The sequence below is a fragment of the Eutrema salsugineum genome, unplaced genomic scaffold, assembly GCF_000478725.1.
Source record: "Eutrema salsugineum unplaced genomic scaffold, Eutsalg1_0 scaffold_4, whole genome shotgun sequence".
NCBI lineage: Eukaryota > Viridiplantae > Streptophyta > Magnoliopsida > Brassicales > Brassicaceae > Eutrema > Eutrema salsugineum.
In genome coordinates, this window is record NW_006256686.1 from 6,345,482 (window position 1) to 6,358,356 (window position 12,875).

At 42.2% G+C, this 12,875-nt stretch overlaps 1 protein-coding gene and 1 non-coding gene across 2 annotated transcripts; one reads left to right on the plus strand and one right to left on the minus strand.

Annotated features, from left to right (window-relative positions):
* Positions 1–1,120: 1,120 nt before the first annotated feature.
* Positions 1,121–6,108, minus strand: LOC112084417. The gene is made up of 4 exons (XM_024153546.1): positions 6,041–6,108; positions 1,677–3,273; positions 1,179–1,601; positions 1,121–1,132 (listed from the first exon to the last, which is right to left on the minus strand). The coding sequence occupies exons 1-4, from the start codon at positions 6,106–6,108 to the stop codon at positions 1,121–1,123; spliced, it is 2,100 nt and encodes a 699-aa protein (XP_024009314.1).
* On the plus strand, positions 2,581–2,687 carry LOC112084824. Its single transcript, XR_002898483.1, has one exon. It is a non-coding gene; the product is annotated as a small nucleolar RNA R71 (small nucleolar RNA).
* Positions 6,109–12,875: the final 6,767 nt, after the last annotated feature.

Sequence of the window (12,875 nt, forward strand, 5' to 3'; positions counted from 1 at the left end):
TTGCGAGTTGCAGCATTCAATTTCCTGTAATCTATGCACATTCGATGCCCAGTAACAGTTCTAGTGGGTATCAATTCATTCCTATCATTTTTTATCACAGTGATGCCACCTTTCTTAGGAACTACATGAACCGGACTAACCCAATTACTATCTGAAATTGCATAGATCACACCAGCTTCTAGAAGTTTCATTATCTCTTTCTTTACAACATCTTGTAGATTCGGGTTTAGCCTCCTCTGATGTTCTACAGAAGTCATTGATTCATCTTCTAGATGTATTCTATGCATGCAAAGATCAGGAGAAATCCCTGGAATGTCATCTAGTGAATATCCTATAGCTTTCCTATACTTTCTAATTTCACAAAGAAGCAAGGCAATTTCTACATTGTTCAATTCAGAGTTCACTATCACAGGGAATGTCGAATTGGGTCCCAGAAACGCGTACCTGAGCCCCACAGGAAGGGGTTTGAGCTCAAGCTTCAGAGCTCTCAATTCGCTCCAAGGTCCATCAATCAAACCGTCGGGAGCAGGTGCTCCAGGGTTCAGAGCAGGTGCTCCGTTGGCTTTTTCTGCAGGTGAGCTCTCCTTGCCTTCTAAGCTCATGTACGCCACCTGCCTTTGCATCCTCGTGCTTGCATTCAGCATTTTTGCAAACCCATCAGCTTCTTCACTCAAATACCCATTTTCTCCTTCAGCTTTGGTGAGTGCAACTTCGAGAGGATCGATGGCCAAAACCTCTTCAGCAACCTCTTCAGCAATGCCTGAACCATCATCTATGACAAATGTCTGTCCGTCCAGCATTGGTTTCTTGAAGAGTTTATTCATCTCAAATCGCACCACCATATCTCCCAGCTGGAGATCTATCACTCCTTCTTTCACATCTATGATTGCACCAGCTGTGCATAAGAAGGATCGACCCAAAATCAAAGGATCCTTGGGTTCTTCATCAAGCTCCAGAACCACAAAATCTGCTGGAATGAGTGTATCACCTATCTGAACATGCAGATCCTCAAGTATACCAACAGGGAATTTGGTTGATCGATCAGCGAATACCAGCGAGATTTTAGTCGGTTTGAATCTGGTGTAACCCAATCGCTTGGCTACAGAGTAAGGCATCAGATTCACACTTGAACCTAGATCGCAGAGAGACCTTGCAAAAAGTACATTTCCAATCCTGACTAAGAGAACAAACCTTCCTGGATCACTTCTCTTCTTCAGCACTTTGTTCTGAAGCACAGCACTGCACTCCTTCGAAACCATCATGACACTCTCTTCCTCAACAGCTTTCCCAGACACTAACCCCTTCATGTATCTTTTAAGGGCTGGTATCATCTGAACAGCGTCAGCTAGAGGGAGTTTTACAGTCAAATCCTTCAGCATCTCCCTGCACTTTGCATCCTCTAAGTCCTTGCGAGACTTCTTTGGTGGAACTGGGTAAGGTATCTTAGGCGTGTAAACTCTTGCAGGAATGTTTGCTGGAGCAGGTGGCTGGAGCAGGTGCTCCCTCGTTGGCTCAAGGTGCTCCTTCGTCAAATCTACGTCTGGAGCAGGTGCTCCAGATTTTGGAGCAGGTGCTCCGATGGAGGAAGAGTGCTCCTTCGTCTTTTTTACGTCATGAGCTGGTTCTTCTTCTTGGAGCAGGTGCTCCACGTCCTTTTTCTTCCTCTTTTCTGAGACAGAGCTTGTTGGTGCAGCATGTAGAGTCTTCCCACTTTTAAGCTCAATAGCATTCACAAACTCATTCCTGGGGTTTTCACCTTTTCCAGGGAGAGTTCCAGGTGATCTCTTCACAGCTTCTGCAGTCTGAGCTACCTGAACATCCAGCTTCTTCACATGAGTCCACACAGCCTCATACTTGCCATTCAAATCATTGTACATGGTGTCCACTTTGGCATTAATCTCCATGGAAGACTTTTGCTGATTAACCAGCAGCTGTTGCATCAAGTTTTTCAGCGCATCCTGCGAGTTATTTGAGGAACTCGAAGAAGGCTGTAGACTTGTGAAAGGTAACTTCTGCTGATTTCCACCTTGAAATCGATTCTGATTGGTGATGAACTGCCTTCCTTGGAAGTTGCTGGAGAAGTTCTTCTGAAATCCTGACTGATTCTGCACTCCTTGCTGCGGATAGACCTGATCCTGAGGGTTCTCAACATTGTTGCTTCTGTAGGATAAATTCGGGTGGCTTCTGAAGTTGTTGAAACTGCGATTCTGCACATACCCTTGTCCATTCACGAAATTTACCTCCATCTGATCATTATTCTCTGCATCTACAAACTCTTGAGCAAGCGGTGCATCACCAACCTCATCAGCAAAATGCACAGATCTCTGGTTCTCTCTCAACAGCAGATTCACCTTTGCTGTAAGCTCATCGATTTTGCTCAACTCCACACTATGAACTGCTTTGCTAGACCTGTCATACTCTTGGGATTTGTTGCTGGAGCTTGCAGCTAAGTTCTCAATCAACTCATAAGCAGCTTCTTTGGACTTAGTCATGAAATCGCCATTGCTAGCTGCATTCAAAGCATTCCTGTAATCCCAGTTGACACCATCATAAAAGGTTGACAGAATCTGCTCATCAGAGAACCCATGGTGAGGGCACTCTCTTCGGTACTCCTTGTACCTCTCCCAAGCTTCGCAGAAAGCTTCACCAGGTTGCTGTTTAAACGACGAGATCTTGTTCTTCAGAGCTGCAGTTTTGGCCTTAGTGTAGAAATGGTCCAAAAATGCTGATCTGCACTCTTCCCATGTAGTCAATGACCCAGGTGGTAATGACTTCAGCCAGCGCAAAGCTTTGTCCGCAAGTGAGAATGGAAAAAGCTTGCACTTCAAGAAATCGGCTGGTATCCCGTTTGATCCAGTCGTGCTGCAAATCTCCTCAAAATTCTCGATGTGGTCCATCGGAATCTCAGCAGGAAGCCCATGAAAGAGGTGCTGCTTCACCAATGAGATCAGCTGAGGTTTGATCTCAAAGTCTTGCCTCTGAATGGTTGGAGGAGCAATCGCAGCCCTGTTGTGATAGTAAGCGTGCGGACTGTCCTTGTCTCCAATAGCAGGCTGTGGCTGCTTCCTGTCTTGCTGCGCCTTTTGCAGCTGCTCCAATTGTTGTCGAAGCTGTTGAACCTCGACAGCCATGTTGCCATTGTTGCCTTGATCGCCCATGTTGGCTTGAATAGGCCTTTGACGTCTGTTTTCTCGCTCGACTCTTGCTAGATCGGTGTTCGACAAAGAAACAAGATCGGTGCAGTTGCTCCTTGTGGATATGTTTGACATACACCTGAAACACACGCAAACAAGAGAACAAGAGAGAAAAATTAGTAAAGCCTTAGTCTGAATTTCAAACCAAAAATCAAAGGTAACGAATTGGTCCCCGTCGCAACGGCGCCAAAATTTGATTCTCACTAGATATACTCCTAGTTTCTACTGCAATAGAACAGTGATGTAGTTGTAATATAAAGGATTCGAAATCCAGAGGACCAGCGTTACTCTATGAATTTGTGAAGATTGAATTAAAGCTAAGACGAAAGATGGTTTGTTTCGAAAACTAAAAAGTAAACAGAATGGCAAACAACGATTTAAATTCAAATTAAAACAAGCACTAGACCAAAGCAATTCGTAGGAATTTCAGAGATAAGAACCAGATGACTATTCAGGGCACAAGTGTAACGCAAGTCTCGAACTCAAACAGAAAAGATTATCGATCCACTGTCGTGATCTCGATAACTTTGTCTAACAACCTAAATCCTAAACCGTCGTTTGAACCTAGAAAATTGCAGACAATCATTAGCTAGCAGGTTTGATCTGTTCACGATTTGCCTTAACTTCAACTGTCGTTGGCTAAGGACAAATCGCTCACCAATGTTTATTCTAGCAACCTATTGCACTTTTGATGAATAGATTAACCTAAAATCGCAGATTGAGTGATCAATTCAACCTTAGCATTAAGTCTAAAAATGGTGAAGACAATAGATATCAAGCCCTATTTGCATCTAATCCTTTAACTCACGAAATCCTTTGAACGCTCTAATCTAGCTAAGAGATCTACTCAGACATGGAGAAAAGAAACACAGAAACAGATGAAAAGGAATTCATGGATTAAAATCGCAGAAGAGATAATAGGGTTCAGAATTCTTCTCAAAGTGTAGCAGATTTCTTCTCCCAAAAGCTTACAAGTAAAAACTCTATGGTTCAGGAAAGTGTAAAAAGAAAGTGTAGAGAGTCTGTAGAAAAACGTGATCTTAAAACACAGGCGGCTGTGGGCTTTTTATTCTCTTTCTCCTCCCAAACTTAGGTAAAAGTCGATTTCCTTATTTTTCTCCCGTCTGGAGCAGGTGCTCTACGAAGGGTCCAAACCGGGAGCAGGTGCTCCGCGGATGATTTCTCCAAAAACGTGTGAAATAGCTCCTTATTGCTCAAATTCATCTCCTTTTGCTCCAATGCCTCCTAAACACTCCAATCCTTTGATAAGGCCTCTAAGTCACCTGAAACTTCCTGAAAAGACTCCAAAAACTTCTAAAACAATTAGTAAACACGAGTTAGAATGAGTCAAAATCTCCACTCATCATTATGTGATAGAAAAGACTTTTTAGGGTCTCAGGGGTATCAATCCCCTTGTCAATGTAGCACAAAGAGGTTATCAATCCAAGAATGTGGTGATAGACACTAAGCTATGTGATCAGTTTCTCAATTCAAGTAAACAAGAGTGGTTTTGATAGACTAATGACAACTACAAACTTAACACAAGATTAATGACTAGGAAGTGATCAAACAAAGAACCAAGCAAATGACAAATGATGAGAATATATGTATGATGATGAGAAAGGTCTTAGACATGATAGTGGATTAGGGTGCCTTCAATGATAAACTAGTGAGCTAATGAATCATATGATCAAGCAAACCATTCAACTTAAACATTATTAATTAAGTTAATCCTCTCATGAAGGTATCAACTCCTATGCTAGAACAGTTTCTAACCTAATCATCATTAGTGAAACATGAATCAACAAGCATTAAGAATCAGTTTAATCTGTCATTTAAGCATATAGACAATAATTCCCATGATGAATAACACTTAAACCTCTAACAACCTTGGTTCAGACATTTCATCAAACACTTTTGGTGCATGAAATATCCAGAATCTAGACCACATATGATTTGTATAGATCTAGCATTAAGAACAGGTTGTAGAGAATGGAATATGCATGATCTAACCCCTAAGCTCACTAATCAACCACTTAAGCACCCTAATCTACATATCTAAGACCTTAATATGGGATTACTCACTATAATCATGATCAACACACTAGATCCTTTGCAAGATGTGTTGTTAATCATGATTAGAAGTATGATTTGATGATGAGAAATGATAGAACAAGATATAAAACACTCTTCAAATCGATATTAAACTCAAAAGCAAGGTATTAACAAGTGGTTTTTCACCAAAAAGGAAAAGGAGACTAAAGATAGGATAAGGTTCTCTCCAAATTAGGCCTAAAAAGTATTTATAGAAGCTTTGGACGAACCGGGTCAACCCGGAACAAACCGGGTACTGACCCGGCTTTGGTGGGTAAAGAAGAAGTTTGCCACCGTCTAGCAGATTTTGGTCAGGTCGTGGCAAGTGACTGTGTCAAATCATGTATCTCTTGTTCTTGGGTGAATCATGGTGCCACGGGTTTCCTCTGATCGTGATGCATGGCCGTGTCAAATGCCGAAAGGTTGCACAAAGTTGCCACGGCCAAGTGTTACCTTGCCACGGCCAAGTGTTACCTTGCCACAGTGTAGACCGTGGCATGAAGATCGTGTCAAACCCCGAAGAACTGCAATTAAGTGCCACGGTCAGATGTGGACCGTGGCATTCCACCGTGCCATCTTTTCCTTAGCATAATTTCAAAGCTTTGATAAGGGTTATCAATCTCGCATCGTTCAGGGCTCCTCGAACCACTTCGCGTTCAGGGAAGCGTAACTTCTAGGGTACTGGTCCGAATGGTGTCATTCCAGTTTCAGTGGATAGAGGACTCAGGCATCTTCAACTTTGGTGAAGGAACCTTCCGTGCTTGAGAAGTGGAAGGTTTCCTGGAGGGCTCATCTTCTCAGTGCATTGACATGTGTCCATTCCGGAAACGTTATCTTCTTGCTCATAGCTCCGAATTGAATGATCTCGGACGTTCTGCAAAGATGATTCAAATATCTCGGATTCTGCTGAAGGCTCTGTAAACTGAATCGGTCTGGAAGTGCACCGTCCTTCGCATTCTTCGGAGCTCATCGGGTCGATCCAAAACGGCAGCGAGACAGGGGTTCCTTCCGACAAGCTTAACTCTCTGCTCACGCCTCCAAATCCTATGATTCCACCTGTTCTGGAACCATGATCTAATTTTCTCCAACTTTGATGAAGCACCCGACAACTGAATCGGACCGTAAGGTTCCCCGGACAGGCGATTTCGGAAACGTGTCTGCACCCGGATATTTTGGCCGAGAAATTTAACTAGCCGGTACGCGTTTTGGCCGAGGAATCCACCCGCGGTACATGAGAATGGCCAAGAAAAACCTTCCTGCGGTATGCGAGAATGGCTGAGAACCTCCAAAACCCATTTTCACCATCTTTCAAGTCTTGATCACCATTTCTCTACCTGGATCCATCTTTTCAACTCCAAATAGCTCCAAATACACGTGATAAACACTCAGAACATGCAAAGACTCATTGGGACCTAATGCATCTCCTAAGTCCTAAAACAAACCCTAAGGACCTAAAATACATGGAATAAGATATGATTTGGAATAAAATATACAACCTAAATGATACAAATTATGAACATATCAACTCCCCCACACTTGTCCTTTGCTTTTCCTCAAGCAAAAAGAGCAAATGAGAGAAAGAGGTTGGATGCATTGGGAGTTCATATTCCTTTTTGAGAGAGTGTATCGCTAAAAGAATTCAAGGCTCACTGTCCTAGTTGCTAATTCTAAGATGCATTGCAAACAAGATTACTCACAAAACTTTAGCCATACTTATCAATGAATGAATCAAGCTCAAGCTTAAGTTTTTCACAAACAGCCATAGTTCCAACCTTATGACATTCATTAAAGCTCATGTGAATCATGCTTATGCCAATCATGTGAACTCACTTGTCTTGGCACAGGGTTATGAGACAAAGATGATCTCATTTAATACTTTGGCTTCCATTCAGCTCAAGGGATCACTCAAGAAGGAATAAACTTTAACAGAATGCTAAGGGTAAAAAGCAACTGGTGCATACAAGAGCAGAATCCCATCTACCCAATGCCCCAAATTGGTCTTTCACCTTAAGTCTACTCCCATGAAGATCACATCCTAGCTACTCCTATCTCAAGACATTCATTGCCTTATCAACCCTCTCCTCACTTCACTCTCATTCTTTCTTTCTCACCAGGGGATTCATCTTTTCAACTTTAAACTCAGGTTTTGGGGTCTGAATATTCCACTTAGCTCTTTCTCATACAACACTTTCTAGCCTCTTTTCTTTTCTTTCCAAACACTTGAGCCTTTTTGGCTTCTTTTCTTTTCTTTTTACTTAGAGGCTAGACTTTCTTTTTCAATACACAAGAGCTTTTCTTTCTTTACACAGCAGACCCCAAACCTCTTTCTTTTCTTTTCCAACCCCTGGTTCTCATCTCAAACTTTCTCTCTACCACTCAATGTTTCACAAGATCTCTTCCTAGCCTATTCTAGACTCGTGATGTTGAGCTAGATCTACATGAGACCCTACTCTTGTCGCCCTAAATCCAACACTTTCTGTCAATTTTATTCAGAAAAAGCCTCACATCTCTCACTATAGTGTTTCAGGCTTCAAGGAAGGTTTGGTTAAAGGCATGGAACTGTCTCAAAGTGCGAGAACAGCTATTTGAGCTAGCAAAGATTGGTAAAAGGGATAAGAGAGCTCAAATATTTTGAGGGTACCCATGAGTTCACAATGACATGCACAAGCAATGATAATTAGATTGTCAAATTAAGGTTCTTACTTAGATAAGACTGGACTATTCAAAGCTTGATTCACTCTACAAGTTCAAAGCATGGATCAGTCTTGATTTCACTCTTGTTTACATGCAGCAAAGAACTAGAAACTAGGGCAGTGAACCGAATTCTTAAAGTGATATTCTCTCAAGGAAAAACCTATCATTACTCCCTTGCATTGATGCAGCCTACATGAATATGCAACTAGACTCAATCCTAAAAATGAGAATGCAACTACATGATCATTTTTTTTTTGTGAAAATTTTTCAGATTTTTCAATTTTTTTGGTTTTTTTATATGCACTTAGATGAAACTACATGAATGCATGCAAGAATGTGACTCAAGACTCAAAGTGTAAAATAAGAACAGAGAAAACATGATTAGTAAAAGATGAAACTCCTCCCTCACACTTAAATAACACAGTCCCTTGTGTTATAAAAGCATGAGAAAGGAGTTAAAGCAAAGCAAACAAGTAAAATGCAAAGACTAAAAGAAGGTCTACATGCATATGTACAGAGTTTGGAGTGTTTACCTCAATCACTGAGGTCTGATCCTAGGTAGTGGGATGGGTTGGAGGTGGAACATGATGGAGTTGAGTATCTAGGATGGGTAGCTTCATCAATCAACTCAGGCTTGACCTCAACATCATCAAAGACAAAACCCCTTGCTTTCAAAATCTTTGTCACTAGCCATCCATTGTGCACTTTTACCCTCACTCCAAGTAATATCTTTGTATATCAGCATATGGCGTGCCAAGAATGCACCACGAGATGGGATGTAGTGTGGGAGGCGAAATTCTCTCTTGCTCCTCAAGTGACTGATGAGAGTATGTAGACCCATACCCAGTAGTTCCATGTCAGCTAGATGCACCACACCATCATTGTGCTTGGTAAAGAACATTTGGCAAAGCACTTTGTGAGCATAGCGGATGGCTGGGTTTCTTATCCATGAACTCTTGCATCTTCCTCCTCTGAAGCTCCCAAAAGCAATTGTATCCCACAGGTCAGTAATCATGTGATCAGGGTATGTGAACTTCAATATCTCATCCTGTGCAGGTCTTGGAAAGGCAAAGATCTCATCTAGCTCCTTGAAGCTTACATGGTATTGTGTACCATTGATTGTGAACTCTATGTGCCCAAGACCATTTCCCTCCATGATCCTCTGATCTCTTGGGCCATATCCACAAACTTCAAGGGATGCAAGGAACTCTTGTGTTACTCCATCATGAGCCACATCTTTCATCTCAAAGAATCCACCAAATCCCATGTTGTTAAAAATGAGCTGAACCTCTTCAAGAAGCCCCATCTTTTTCAGCAGCTCCATATCAGGGAACTTGGTTTGCAGCACCTTTACATCCTTGAACATAGCAAAGTAGTCATCAAAAGTTGGTTCTTTGTCCTCAGGTTCTGGTTTTGTCTTTGCTTTCTTAACCGGCTGCAATGCTACTTCAGTATCACTCTCTGTTTCTTCTTCATCCTCAGCCACAGCCACCTCTTTTCCTTTCCTTTGAACAAATTCAACCAGAGCCAGTTCTTTACCAGAATTCTTTGAAGTAGAAGCCTTGGTTTTCTTTGGTGCAGCCACATTCTTTGCTTTCTTCTCAGCTGGATTCTTTTTGCTTCCTCTGTTTCTTCTGTTTCTTGAAAACTTTATTCCCAAAAGGTATAATCTGATCCTTTGAAGCACCAGCTTTCTCTTTTTTCGATTTCTCCATGGCCGCTGTTCTTTTTGTTCCTCCCATCCTGCATTTTCTCAAACAGCTGTGAGCACCAAAGCAAAAGAACAACAATAGTTTTCAAAAATTCACCAAGTTCAGGTGTGGTACAGATCGATTTCACCAGAAGAGAATGTGTCTTAAGCTGGTTAAAAACTCAATAAACTCAAAGCAATGGCAAGAAGCAATGCACATAAAGAGTTCAGCTTGAAACACAATTTCTTAAAAAAAAAAAAAATTGAAATACTTGATGAATTTCAAGAAATTTCTCAAAAATTCCAAGAACAGGTTATTCTCAAGCAAGATCCTTGCATTTCCTATCTATTCTACTTGCACAACATTCACAAAATGATTCCAAGGTATCAAGAGGCTTATTAAAATCGATTCCATGTGTTTCTTGTTCATGAACAATGCATTAAGACATGGAAAAGGTGAGTTTTAACAGACTAAAGTACCTAGGAATCTTCAAGTTTCGAGTGATAAATGAATCTGCAGCAAGAAAATAGACAGGATTACGAGTTTAATACAGTTGGAATTCCTCAATTTGGTTCAAGAACGAGAGAGATATGAGTGTTTAAAGTTCAAGAAATGGAGAGAAGGGGGCAAACTCGTGTGAAGAAGAAGACCAGGTGGGGAACAGCTGTAAAGGGCGCGTCCTTGACCGGTCAACGTCTGTACGGTCAACGATTTTTCAAAAATTTGGCCGCGCCATCGTTGACCGTGGCACGTGACCGTGTCAAACTCCGAACATTTGTGCTTTCTTTGCCACGGCCTGGAGCGTTCCGTGTCTTTTGACCGTGGCAATCCCCGAACAATTGCTTCTTTTCCAACCTGTGCCATGGCCAAGTCTCCTCCCCGTGGCAAACTCATCGTGGCAAGCATCGAACCTCGGTCGTTCATCTTTTTCTTTGCCACGGCCAGGTCCTTTTACCCGTGTTTTCTAACCGTGTCAAAACCCGAACCCTTGTATTTCCAAACCTGTTTTGCCACGGCCAGCTTCAGTTTCGTGTCTTTTGGCCATGTCAAAACTCGATCCCAGGTTCCTTCATCTTTGTATTGCCACGGCCGTGTCTTCTCTTCGTGCCTCTTAACCGTGGCAAGCACCGAACAATTGTTCATTCCTCTTTTCTTTGCCACGGCCCGTTGCAGTCCCGTGTCCCTTAACCGTGGCAAACCCCGAATGGTTGCTTCTTTTGCCACGGCCACACCTAAGATCGTGATTCCTCTCTCGTGGCTTAGGTAAAAAGCTTGCCACACCTTGTTATCTGACCGTGGCCGGTGACCATGTTAAAAACCGAGCATAAGCTTTTGCCTACTCCTTCATTCCTTTTCATCTTTTATTCACTTCCCAAGGGTTCAAACTCAAACCTGTAACCTGTAGACACTAAACAAACCCATAAAAACATCCTAAAACATAGAAAAGAAAGAAATCAAAAGATTAAAAGCATATTTACAAAAGATAAGCTTGGGGTGTCTCCCAAGAGCACTTTGTTTAAAGTCTCTAAGTTTGACTTTGGAAACCTATTTAACAGGCTGGTGGTGGATCAAGAAGAGGAACTGATGTAGCTTCCTCCTTCCGTTGTGAAACTAGATAGTGCTTGATCCTTTGGCCATTTACCACAAACTCTTGACCATTCTTGCCTTCTAACACAACAGCTCCATATGGCCTGACTTCAAGAACTTTAAAAGGACCAGACCATCTAGACTTAAGTTTTCCAGGAAACAACTTAAGCCTAGAGTTGAACAGCAACACCAGATCACCATCCTTGAACTCCCTTCTCAGAATCTTTTGATCATGCAGAGTCTTGGTCTTTTCCTTATAGATCTTCAGCTCTCAAAATCCCCAAGCCTTATCTCTTCAAGTTCATGGAGTTGAATGACCCTTTTCTCTTGAGCTGTCTTGATATCAAAGTTCAGCAACTTCACAGCACACAAAGCCTTGTACTCCAGCTCAACAGGAAGGTGGCAGCTCTTCCCATATAGCAGATCGAAAGGTGATGTCCCAATTGGAGTTTTAAAGGCAGTCCTATAAGCCCACAATGCATCATCTAGCCTCTTGCTCCAATCTTTTCTGCTTGGGCTAACAGTCCTTTCAAGAATGGCCTTAATCTGTCTATTAGATACTTCAACCTGGCCACTAGTTTGAGGATGATAAGGAGTAGCCACCTTGTGTTTCACTCCATGCTTTCTCAGCAATCCTTCCAAAGTCTTGTTCAAAAAATGAGATCCCCCATCAGATATGACAACCCTTGGTACTCCAAATCTTGGAATCATTGGTAGGGGAAGCAATGCCTCAACCCACTTCGACACATAGTCCACAGCAACAAGTATATACTGATTCCCATAAGATGAAATGAAAGGCCCCATGAAGTCAATTCCCCGGTAATCAAAGATCAACCTCTAGGATTGGGTTTTGAGGCATCTCACTCCTCTTTGAAATGTTCCCATGCCTCTGACAGGCATCACATGCTGAAAAAACCATCTGAGCATCTTTGAACATTGTGGGCCACCAAAACCCACTTTGAAGAACCTTGGCCACAGTCTTGAATGCTCCCATGTGACCTCCAAAGGCTGAACCATGACACTCTTGCAACACAGGTTGCATCTCCTCCTCAGCAAGACACCTTCTATACAGCTGATCTTTGTTCAGGTCATACAGGTAAGGCTCATCCCAATGGTATCTTTGGACATCTCTGAAGAACTTCTTCCTCTGGTAAGCATCTAATTCAGGTGGTTCCACTCCACAAGCAAGAAAGTTCACAATATCAGCAAACCAGGGCATCCTCTTCTCTTGGATGCTATTCACTTCTTCAAACTCCAAATAAGAGTGGAGCACCATCAGTGATTCCTCAGGAAGACTGTCATTAAGAGGGACTTCAGAGTCTATTCTCAACCTAGAGAGATCGTCTGCAGCTCCATTCTCTATACCCTTTTTGTCTTGTACTTCCATATCAAACTCCTGAAGTAGAAGAACCCATCTTAACAGTCTAGGCTTGGCATCTTTCTTGGTCATCAGATACCTGAGGGCTGCATGATCAGTATATACAATGGCTTTTGATCCCACCAGGTAGCTTCTGAATTTATCAAAAGCAAAGACTATTACCAGCATTTCCTTCTCAGTGGTAGCATACTTCTCTTGTGCAGAGTCAAGTGTTCTACTGGCATAGTAGATAACATG